General features: G+C 39.5%; 1 protein-coding gene across 4 annotated transcripts in view; it reads left to right on the forward strand.

Moving 5' to 3' along the window:
- Nucleotides 1-12,021, forward strand: part of ADGRG6 (adhesion G protein-coupled receptor G6) — a 128,987-nt gene that overhangs the window by 104,242 nt on the left and 12,724 nt on the right. For all 4 annotated transcript variants that reach the window (XM_004673903.2, XM_012723111.1, XM_012723107.1 and 1 more), the window contains exons 20-21: nt 575-671; nt 3,362-3,645. In XM_004673903.2, coding sequence (XP_004673960.2) covers nt 575-671; nt 3,362-3,645 — 381 coding nt within the window. The remainder of the gene's footprint in view (nt 1-574; nt 672-3,361; nt 3,646-12,021) is intronic.

A 12,021-nucleotide genomic window follows, 5' to 3' on the forward strand; every position in this document is an offset into this window, starting at 1 on the left:
ACTCTGTCTCTGGTGAAGCCTCTCACTGCTCCTGCATCTCTGCAAATAAAAACATCTTTCAGGAAGTTTGGATGGTTAGGATTAGTTTTCCCCACTGACATACACATGGACATAATTATTGATTGATTATTTTTATAGGAAGAAAGGAACCTATGAAGAGTTTAAGCCCTGTTGTTTTCTTCCACTTTTTCTAGATTTTCCTTATACAGAACAGGACAAACTAAGCTGCAATAACTTACCACCTGAACTCTTGACAGTTTAGCAGACGTCATTAATGAGACCATGTTTTCTGGTCTTAATCGAAGTCAGGTTCTAGGTTCTAGGTTCTCTAGTGGGTTCCAGCAATCAAACAGAATATCAAACTATCTATCATTAAAGAATGTATTTTGATTATTGCCAGAAGGCTGAGTGTTCCTTCTCAGAGAAGGGATTTTCTTGTTTTTAATCAAATTGCCAGTTCTAAGAAATCTGATTCTGTAATATGGAGAGCTTTATGTATTGATTTCCTTGCTATTATCAGTATTATAAAGAGTTCCCAGTGATCCTGAGAATATATATTGTCTTTTTCTAACAGGTTTTCCAGCCTTAGTTGTGTCAGTTGTACTAGTGAGCAGTGGCAAAAAGGAAGTCTATGGAAGTTTGAGAACTGAGAAAGAACAAGGTGATGACTTGTAAGTAATACAACTTAATTGGAAATTAATTTGTGATGTTTAAATATCTATTGTGTTCTAAAGCTTAATAGATGTTTCCATGCAAGTAGTGGGCCTCTTAACTCTGGAATGTTGAAATGTGTTTGCACGCTCTTGTCAAGGTCTCTGCTGCACTCCTGGTGAGTTCAGTTGACTGTTTGAGATGCTTCTCCACATGAATGTAGTGCCCCACCATGTGGGGATTTGAGAACTCTAAGATACCACCTTGTAGCCTCAGAAGATGTTTATATTTTAAAACATTTATGGCACACTCCCTGGTGGCACAACGGGTTAGGACGCAGCACTGCAAACTAGCTGCAGCTGCCTCAGTGTGAGTTCAAGCCCCCGCCCCAGAGATGATCTATAAGGCACGGTCAGGAGACCTCTCCTGTCTCACCTGCTGCTCCCCTCAGCAGTGTACTTCCTCGATCTGCCTATTCTGCTCCCCGCTCTATCTCTGGTGAATCCTTTCACCATCCTTGCACCTCTGGCCTGTACCCCAGTTCTGTATGAATAAATAAATCTTAAAAAAAAAACACAAAAAACATTTATGATATACCACTTCCTTAAACCCACACACACATCTCTCTTCAAGAGAGTTAAATAGTCTGGCAGTGAATGATTCAATGCCAGCATGAGTGCTAGGTAGAAATGAACAGAATGGAGAACTCAGGAAGCTCTTGTCTCAAAATGACCCCTTCAGGTGTCTTTTCACAAGACGTGTCCCTCTCAGGGGCAGCTTTTTCTGCCCAGTGGTATCCATGCAAGTGTCCTTTCTTATCCTTTCTTTTTATAATAAACCTTTCCTTTGGATATGAAAGACAGAACTCCATGAGCTCTTTAGCAACTTGGAAAATCCCATTCAGACTGTGAGTTTATTAAGGCTAGGATCTTCATATTGTTCAAGTTTGTCAGTTCTCTCCTATTCTATCTAGCCATCCTGGGTACCTAATATACATGTTAGTTGAATGAGTTACCCAGTGGGTCTCATATTGAGAGGAGACCTGTGAGGTATATCTCTGTGTATGTTGCTTGATACTTAACTGCCCAGTCCACCTCAGATCTCTGTCCATTCCCTCATGGCCTTCTCTTTAGTGTCCAATGTAGCATTTTAGGCCTAGTAGAAAATAAATTTAAGGATTTTAAGAAATTCCCAGATGGCCCTCCCTGGTGGTACAGTGGGTTAAAGCACAGCACTGCAAGCTAGCCACAGCTGCTTCAGCTTGAGTTCAATCCCCAGTCCCGGAGGAGATCCACATGGCGCAGCAGACCTCTTCTGACCTGCCTGCTGCTCCCTCAACAGTTTACTTTGTTGATCTGCCTATTCTGCTCCCCACTCTGTCTCTGGTGAAGCCTCTCACTGCTCCTGCATCTCTGGCCTGCACCTCAGTTCTGTATGCATAAATAAATAAATCTTTAAAAAAAAAAGAAAGAAAGAAATTCACATATGAAACGGAAAACTAACTCCAGGACAAGCAAGTAGTATTAACATGAGGACCTTTATAATAAAATATATTAGAAGTAAATGTTCACATTTAAAGTACAGAAAACATCCAAGTGTGCTAAGCAATACTCACAGGTTTTTAAAGTAAATCTAGTGAATAGTTGTACTATGAGCAACTGCCATCCTGAGCTTTGACTGTGTGCTAGGAGTCAGGTTATAGAATTCAAATGTTTTTCAAGACAGCTTTAGCCATTGTGGTCATGCTCCAGTGTGAAAGGCTAACCCTGAATGAGGACCATTTATACTGGGATTTTAGGGTGATTTTAATAGATGTCAATAACTGATCCCATTTTTGAGACACCTATAAATCTCTGTAATATTAATTAGGTAATATTAATGACATCTACAAATCGCAGCATTTAGTAATGTAACTCATAGTACACCTTACACATAATACTGTTTTAAAATTACTTTCATCTCTTTTTTAACTTATGTTATTCAGAATATCAGATGCATCCTTCCTCAATTTATAACAAAGTTATAAACAATGTAGCCTTTTAATTGTGCGGAATTGTCAGTGAAAGAACACCCTTGATCTTCAATAAATTCTTGCCATCTCTTGTATTAGTAAGAATTACTGTGTCTGTAGTAACAGAATGCACAATTATGTGTACTTAGGAAGAATTTACCTTCCTCACATGACAAGAAATGTGAAATGGGCAACCAGCAGGACTGATTTTATGGCTGAAAATGTGACTGCTGCAGTTCCACGCTCACTTTCGTGTTTGAGTCCATCGAGGCTCGCTCCCCGAAATGTCATTAGTGGGCTCTACTTCCATATTACTTAGTAAAAGAGGCTCCACGTGGTCACCCCTTACAATTAAAGGAGATTGAGAAACTGAGCTCTCAAGTTTCCTATTCACTAGAGGGCAGATACGTAAAAGAAAAGGGACTTGGCTGTGGTTTGTGGGAACCACCGACAGTCTTCATCCAATGCAGAGTTCAAGAAGCCGTCCGAGGACCTGCTTGGTGGCCTAGGGGAAGTCCCAACTGAGCCCTGGGAAGGCTTAGGGAAGCAGGACGTGGTAGTAAATCTCTCTCTCTAGCTTTGGGCACCACACCTGAAGGGCAAAATCCTATGTGGTCGAAGTATTATCAGGGATTGTATTTAAAAAGAAAATAAATGAACGTGACTAAGTCCTCTCCCCTCTCTTTCTTCTCCTTTAAGCTGTTGGATTAAGGATCGCATTGTATTTTATGTGAGCTGTGTTGGTTATTTTGGAGTCATGTTTTTCCTGAACGTGGCCATGTTCATTGTGGTCATGGTGCAGATCTGTGGGAGGAACGGCAAGAGGAGCAACCGGACCCTGCGCGAAGAAGTTCTGAGGAACCTGCGCAGCGTCGTCAGCTTGACGTTCCTGTTGGGCATGACGTGGGGGTTCGCTTTCTTTGCCTGGGGACCCTTACATGTCCCTTTCCTGTACTTCTTTGCCATCTTCAACTCATTGCAAGGTAAGCTATATGGTACCGGAACAATTTCCACTTTCCTCATTTTATTTTCTCATTTTAGAAACAACTTTGCTTTTGGACAGATGTGTCTTTTACAAGTATTGAGCATAATTCCAGGCACAGGGTCCTCAGGAAAAAGGCCTTGACTAGAAAGATAAGGTAGAAAGTCAGATTGTTTTCAGGGTCTCAGGTCATCAAGCGGGACCTGGCAGGCAATAGGTGCAATAGAAAGGAGCATTGCAGCCTCTGTGAATAGGGACAGAGGGGTGCCCCATGGGAAGACAGTGTTTATTTTGCTCATTTTTGCTGTCTGTGTTCTTCACGGAACCTCTTCTCAAGTGAGTTTACCATTCTTGGCTAAAACAATTTTTAGATTCTGTGCAGGTACAGAGCAATTCACATTGATACCTCAGCTTCTTGGATTTCAAGATAAATACCCACACTCTAGCTTAGATGCACACCAGTTTTCATGGGCTCAGCATGAGGTATGGCAGTTCATTCAACAATTCAGCCAACTTTTGCTAATGACTACGCAATTACCAAGCTTCATTCAAGGAGCTGCCTTCTTTCTGATGCCATAACACACAATATATAGCACTCTAGGATGATTTAACTTTTAATCTTTTTTTTTCATTTTATAAATACATTTTTTAAATTATTATTCATATTGTACATTTTTTCATCTCAGTTGTAATCCCTGTGGACTTCTCACCACCACTTCATCCATGTGCCATCACCATAGTCCCATGTGCTTTTCCCACTCCAGTTTTGATCTTGTTTCCCTCTCCTCCCCCATAGAATGTCTCTGGTTTGTAGTTATTGTTGATGTTCTTTTTTACTTTATTAATATATATATATATATAGACACACACACACACACACACACACATATATATTTTCCCCATACCCCGATCCCGATCCCTTACAATCTTGCTATGAGTGAAGCCATCTAGTATTTTTCTTTCTGGCTTTGGCTTATTTCATTAAGCATGATCTTTTCCAGTTCCATATATGTGGGTACAAATGGCATGAGTTTATCTTTTTTGATTGATGAGTAATTTTCCATTGTGTGTATATATATATATATATATTACATCTTCTTGATCCAGTCATCTATTTTTGAGTATTTGAGTTGATTCCACATCTTCCCTATTGTAAATAGTGCAGCAGTAAACATAGGAATGCACATATTTTTTTGAATTATTGTTTTTGTGTCCTTTGAGTAGATACCTAGGAGTGGAATTGCTGGATCATATGGAAGCTACATTTTTAGCAGTTTGAGAAACCTCCATACAGCTTTCCATAATGGTTGCACCAGTTTGCATTCCCACCAGCAGTGTAGGAAGAGTTCCTTTTTCACCACACCCTTGCCAACATTTATTGTTGCTTATTAACTGGGGTATAGGCGAGAGGTACAGGGGAGGTAAGAGCATTAACCAGAGACAGAGTGGGCAGCAGAACAGACAGATCAACGAAGTACACTGCTGAGGGGAGCAGGTGGGGGAGTCAAGAGAGGTCTGCTGCGCCATGTGGATCCAGGGCCAGGAATCAAACTTGCACTGAAGAGGCTGTGGCTTGTGTGCAGTGCTGCATTTTAACTCATTGCACCACAAGGGAGGGCCTAGCTTTTAATCTTAAGAGAATGTATGTGTTGCTTGCTTTTTGAAAATTGAATGGCATTCTTTAAGGTCTTGTCTAGCCCCTGATTTGGTAAAGCTCTTAAAGTTCAGAGGCACTATGAGGTCCAGTCTCCAAAAGGGATGAGGTGATGATGGTTAGAATCTTTCTGAGCACTTCTAGCATACCTGAAACTATTGGACCAACATTTGTAGGTGTATGGGGACAGAGGAGCTGACTCAAGTTGAACAAATCTGACTTGGGTGAAAAGTAGGTTTGGTTCTCACCAGATGAGATGCCCAGACAGATGTTCCCCAGAGGTCTGTTCCAAGAAAAATTTGTAGTTACCTGTAGTGAAGTGTGTACACATCTAAGTCTAGCTTTGGAAAGTGAATATTCCTCTAATAGCTTCTGTAATATGTAACGCAAAGTACCTGGGTAAATACTAACAGAAGTGGACATTAGCATTAGAAATTCCATGTTTTTATAGTTTAGGATTGTCTATGAGATATTAACATGGCAGCCCAACCTTGTTTCTGCTTCTAGAATTTCCTGGCAGTTTCAGTAATATTCAGCAGCTACAGTTGTCCGTTCAGCTCTGTTTCCATTAATGAGAATTGGGATATTTTATTTTTCCCAGGGTTGGTCTCTTGCCAAGAGGGAAAAATGTTGTAAACCACCATCAACCCTGTGTTCTTCATAAATCACTGACTTTTAAGACTGATTTTTAAATTATATAAATTCAGAACAGATTTCTACACATTCAGTGATATTAAAAACACCTCCTAAGAAAAGGAAATTTAAATTAAAAGACAGTGATGCAGAGTGCATTTATCTACTAACAATTGCTTTCTGGCCCAGCTAGTACAAAAACTTCTCAGAAGACTATGGAAAGTCACTTAATGACTTTCAGTTGAGTCATTTCTGAACCTTCCAAGAGAGACTTGGTGGTCGTTAAAAGTATATTCTTTTTTTTTTTTTTTAAGTATATTCTTATAAAAGAAGCATGTAGAATTTCAACAACTTAAGGAAGCAATTCAGTGAATACACAGTGAACTCAAGTAATCCTTCAGCAAGTTTATTTTTTTTATTATTTATGATATTCTTCTTTCTAGAAAAAAAAAGTTTTGTCTACCTCATAGAGCTTATATCTTAGGGACTTTTATCAGGTACATCCCCTTATACAAAATACCTGATGTATTGAGAGGACATGGCCAGAGGCATGTCTACACCGAAGTCCAGAGGGTCATAAGAATTAAGGTAAAAGCTGGGAGTAGTAGCAGAAGAAAGACTATTTGAGATAAAGGGTATGTCAGATGCTTATAATTTGCTGTGAGTATAGCATATATTCAGGAATTACAGGAGAGCTTATACAGCCTGAGTACAGAGAAAGAACAGGAGCACTACAGAGCATGTGGCAAGGTCTAGACCAGAAGGACTGTAGTATGATCTTTGAAGCGCCATGGTGCATCTTTGAAGGGTTTTGGCCTGAGGGGTGATGTGATCAGATGTCCATTTCGTAAAGCTACAGCTTGTCATGGTGTGGAGAATGGACCAAGCAGCTCAGTACTGCCTGTGGAAGAGCAGGTGGGAGGCACTTGAGTAGGCTGGGTGAGAGAAGGCCGCTCAGTAGACTCTGGTGGAAATGGGGTTGGCAGAGCTGGAGAGATAAGAGTATAGAGTCAAGAAAAATGACAAAACCTTCACTGTTAGTTTGGCTGTTAAAAATATACTCATTCGGGCCCTCCCTGGTGGCGCAGCGGGTTAAAGCACAGCATTGAGAAGCTAAAGCCACTTCCGCATGAGTTCGATCCCCGCCTGCCCCGGAGGTGACCACATGGTGTGGCAGACCTCTCCTGACCCGCCCGCTGCTCCCCTCAGCAGTGTACTTCCTCGATCTGCCTGTTCTGCTCCCCACTCTGTCTCTGGTGAATCCTCTCACCCTCTGCATCTCTGGCCTGTACCCCAGTTCTTTAAAAATATATATATATATACTCATTCAGGTAAAGCATACGTAAAAAAAAGTTTCTTCCCTTTCAATTTTTTATTTCAGAGTTTCTAGGAAGTGATTATCTACTTCAGTTAAAAAAGCTGTTAACCAATATGTTTAATGATGAAATGAAAAATGTAATCTCTTACCTTTATTCAATAAAAATCATGTAGTGAAACATTTTTATTAATTATTTGAATCCTACTAATTAAAAAAAAATAAATAAAAGTGTGTTAGGGTTCTCCTGGTAGGTAAGCTGCTCCATAATCACATTTACAACACACTTAGAGAATTGGGGTCAAGATTCAAGGATGAACCAACTTTAAACCCCAAACATCTGAAATGACATCATGAGACATAACACACTGAAGGAAATAAATTGCTCATCTTTTGGCAGAGCATTAAACTTCACAGCGAATTCATTTTATAAAGGGCACCTCGGTGGTATGAAAGGATACAAGTAATTCCCAAAGAGAATCATAAATCCTAAAGCTCCCAGACTGCAGGCAGCTTACAGAGTCTGTGACAGCAGAACGTTGGGGTTACTCAAAAATTTGAATGCAGATTGGAGAGGGAGTTCAGAGGTCATCTAGATCTTTTTTTTTTTTAAAAGAAAATTATTATTTAGCACATATGGCCTCTTTTGCCCCAACACCTGCTTTGATTGACTCTTGATTGATTTTCCTATCAAAATTCCAACCCATGAGCCTGATGAAGATGCCATATACTCATCATTACTGCCCACTCTAAGTTATCTATAACTTATATTCCTAAGTTATCTATAGCTGTCTTCCCATTTCACTTGTTTCTGGGTCTTTGTATCCATTATAAGAAACAGTCAGTGTAGGTCATACTTCAGAATTTGTTCATGACTAGGGCTCAAAGCGTCAATTGCCTTTGGCTAGGAAAGAATTCATAAGTGGATGAGGACCCAAGGAAGATTTGTCTTTTTGTTTTATTCAGTTTCCCACCATAGTTCCTGAAAGTAACATTTTAGAGTAATTAAAGAGTGACAGTCTGTACAATTCTTAATTTTACAGTATAGTACTCATTTTCAAATCCAAAGGAAACTCTTTCTTGGCAGTTTTTTTAGATTTTGGTAATCAGGCTCAAGATCTGAGAATATCCCTTTGGCTACTTACTTGACATCTGCCCTGGAATCCACATGTCTTTGCCAGAACCTGCCAAAGGGAAGGCGTTCTATGTGGGAGACAAATTTCTAGCCAAAATATTGAGGCTAAGTATATTTTTTGTTCTAAATAAATAGTTAAATCACTCTATTAAAAACCAAGATTAGTGTAAGCCCATACAAACTCAAGTCAATTAAATGCCAATATGCAGAAGGAGATTTACAATTTGGCTTGGTTGGCTTTTTCCAAACACTATTTGAATATGTTCTGAGATAACTGTAAGAACAACCCGTAACAAATGTTCCACTTGATGAAATTTTTTTAAGAATGTTTTTCACTGCAGGTTTAAATCACTGTCTTAGGGCCCTTTTACAATCTTTGCTGACCCACCTGGCCTGTGTTGTCTTCTCTAGGAGAATTTGAGGAGGTGGGGTGTACCACATTTTTTACCAACTTTACCCATAGGTAGGCCCATATTCCCAAATACACAAACGGCCTTTTGCCATCACAGTTGAAATGACATTTGTTTTACATGAGAAAATTGCAAAATATACTGAGAATTAAGAAGTAATGAATTCATCTATTAGCTTAGAATTTTTTTTAGCAAGTAGATGCCTCTGGTTCGTAGAAGATGGTGGGAAAAGAAAGGCAAGAGGTGGAAGAAGGTAGGGAGCTGCTGAGGAATCTAGTCAGTTAAAATGTGCCTCGGTTTTGTTTGGCTTATAGTTCTCACATGGAATCTGGGTTCATGGGTAAAAGAAAGAATCAAAATTATAATTAACTGAAGAAACTATTGCTAAGGAACTTTGGCTTGCGGTCTCAAAGCTATGGTTTTCAGGTGAAAATTAAAAAAAAAATCAATGTGAGATAAATTTTTTAAGATGTAAAGGCTTCATGAAACTAGCATAGCCTGTCAAGATGAAGTACAGGCTTGAATTCTGAATTCACTCTTTTGAACCATTTTTAGCTTCCAACTTTTATGGGCAAAGTTCCTTTTTCCCTAATCAGTTAAATAAAGCTCAAGGCACTATGAAGAGTGAAGTCCAATTACCGTGTTCCCTGGTCACAGCTGAAAGCCCTTTCCAGAAAGCTGTTAGGGCATATTTTTCCAGGTAGTGTGGAGATCCTTTTTGAGGTCAGTGTGGTTGATCTGAAGATTCTTTTTTTTAAAGATTTATTTATTTATGCATACAGATGTGGGGTACAGGTCAGAGGTGTACCCCACATCTACACAGTGAGAGGATTCACCAGAGACAGAATGGGGAGCAGAACAGGCCGACTGATGAAGTACACTGCTGAGGGGAGCAGTGGGCGGGTCAGGAAAGGTCTGCTGTGCCATGTGGGTCACCTCCAGGACTGGGATTCAAACTCATGCTGAAGTGGCTTTAGATTCTTATTGCTGAGCTTTAAGCCACTGCATTACCAGAGAGGGCCCTGACCTGAAGATTCTTAAAGGGAAAACATACTGTAGAAAAAGCACAGATGATAGAGATACAAAATCAAATATTATATTGGATGTTAATGGAGATAGAGATACAAAATCAAATATTATATTGGATGTTAATGGAGATCTCTATGATTTTAGTTTTGTTTTGGCACTGAGATATGTAGGTAGGTGGCAAAAAAAAAAAAGAAGCCCTCAAAATTTAAGACAGGCCAGCCCTCTGTTTTCTCATTTTGGCTTCCAGGTGACCTTGGCTGTCTTGCTGGTTTTGACTCCTCCTTCCTAAAGTGTTTAGAAATTCTTCCATAGTGCTTGTATTGCGCCTCTAGCTGTGGGCCCATGCCACATTTCTCGTGGCTGCGCTCTAAAAGGAATGTTTTGTGCTGGGAAAATTTTGGTATTTTATTACCAGACTAATTTAAATTCATGGGAAAGGGCTAGTTACTACAAGTGAAATAACCTACTAAGAGAATCCTATTCTGATTTAAAATGGAAATGTACCTCATAGTTTAAGAAACTGTATAATGCATTGAAATGGAAAATTATTTATTTATTCCTAAGAATTCTGAATCCCTAGGCCTATTATCTAATTTGATCCCATGGCTCAACAATTCATAATGTGAGATGGGAAGCATTTCAGTCACTTCTATCATGTAATTTTACAGATATATCAGATTTTCATCCAGTTTACATACCACTGTCTTTTAAATTTATTGGATGCCTGTAATCAACAGGCAAATGTGATTCCTTAAACACAGGCAATGTCACCCGATGTTTTGAGATTATGATTTAGAGCGGCAGTGCACATCTAAAACAGTCTTAAATCAATTTTATATCTTACCATGAACTTCCCTCTATCTGGTTAGTATCAGCTTCTCAAAATAATTCACATCTTAGCATCTCAGCAAGATCAGACAGCAGATTGGAGAATTGTGTCTCTTCCAGTGACTGCAAAACACCAGTTTTAACTTCTGAGGTTTTTTTCATCCAGTATATATGTGAAATTTATTAAAAAAACAAAACAAGGCCCTCCCTGGTGGCGCAGCGGGTTAAAGCACAGCACTGAGAATCTGAAGCCACTTCAGCATGAGTTCGATTCCCGCCTGCCCCGGAGGAGACCACATGGCGAGCCAGACCTCTCCTGACCCGCCCGCTGCTCCCCTCAGCAGTGTACTTCGTCAATCTGCCTGTTCTGCTCCCCACTCTGTCTCTGGTGAAGCCTCTCACCGTCCCTGAGCCTCTGGCCTATACCCCAGTTCTGTATGAAAGGCTGCAATGTCTAGCAAAGTTTGTTTTCCCAACTGAAGGAAAATCAGTTGTTCTTTAGTGAGCAGTGACTGGATTAATGCCTGGGATGGGAAGTCCCTAATTGCAGTTTATAATCTACTCCAGCTCCAATATATCACTTTGCTAATGATTGTCTGGTAGTACATTGTTACCTTTGTTTTCTGCTTTGTGACAAAATTACCTGCAAAGACAAATTCTGCAGATTTAACACAGTGAACAAAAACGAAGTAAACCGAAGGCCAAGGATTTCTCCTGCTCAGCCACTTGCCCTACGTTGACCTTGCCGTAACCTTTCAGGGCTATCCACTCTTAAAACCTTAAGATTCTTTTAGCTGTTTCAAATTATTTATACAATTTGCAATTCACTGTATTAGTGATGCAACACGTGTAGTTATTAAAAGAATTTTCTGTATTAGTAAACAGTGAAGATTTTGGGATTGAGAGGATGGGATGGTTTTGAGAAACAATTGGATTTATTGTATTTAAATGTGAAGATTACATCAAATACATGGTGTTGACTCCATATTTTTGGGGAGGGGGATCAGTCTTCAGGTTCAGATTCTGGGGGTTTTGAGTGGATGAGCTTCCCCTTACACAGTGATGCCCAGGCATGGACCAACCAGTCTAAAAACATCTACTCTCCTTCCTGCGTCATTTGCTCCCATGCACAGCACAGGTTTCCCAAGAAGGTGTTTATATCTGAATTATTTCAACTTAGATTTTTTTTATCAGTATTTTCTTTTTTAGTTATAACTTTCCCACCATATTAGTCATAATTTTAGACAAATAACTAGATCTCCAGGATTTATTTCCTTCACTGTGTATTTTACTACTAATGAACTAGTGATAAATAATATAATACTAAATAAAATATTGTACTCATACTAATTATATAATGATATAATAGTAAT

This window comes from Condylura cristata, unplaced genomic scaffold, assembly GCF_000260355.1.
Source record: "Condylura cristata isolate star-nosed mole 26May11 unplaced genomic scaffold, ConCri1.0 scaffold00001, whole genome shotgun sequence".
Taxonomy (NCBI): Eukaryota; Metazoa; Chordata; class Mammalia; order Eulipotyphla; family Talpidae; genus Condylura; species Condylura cristata.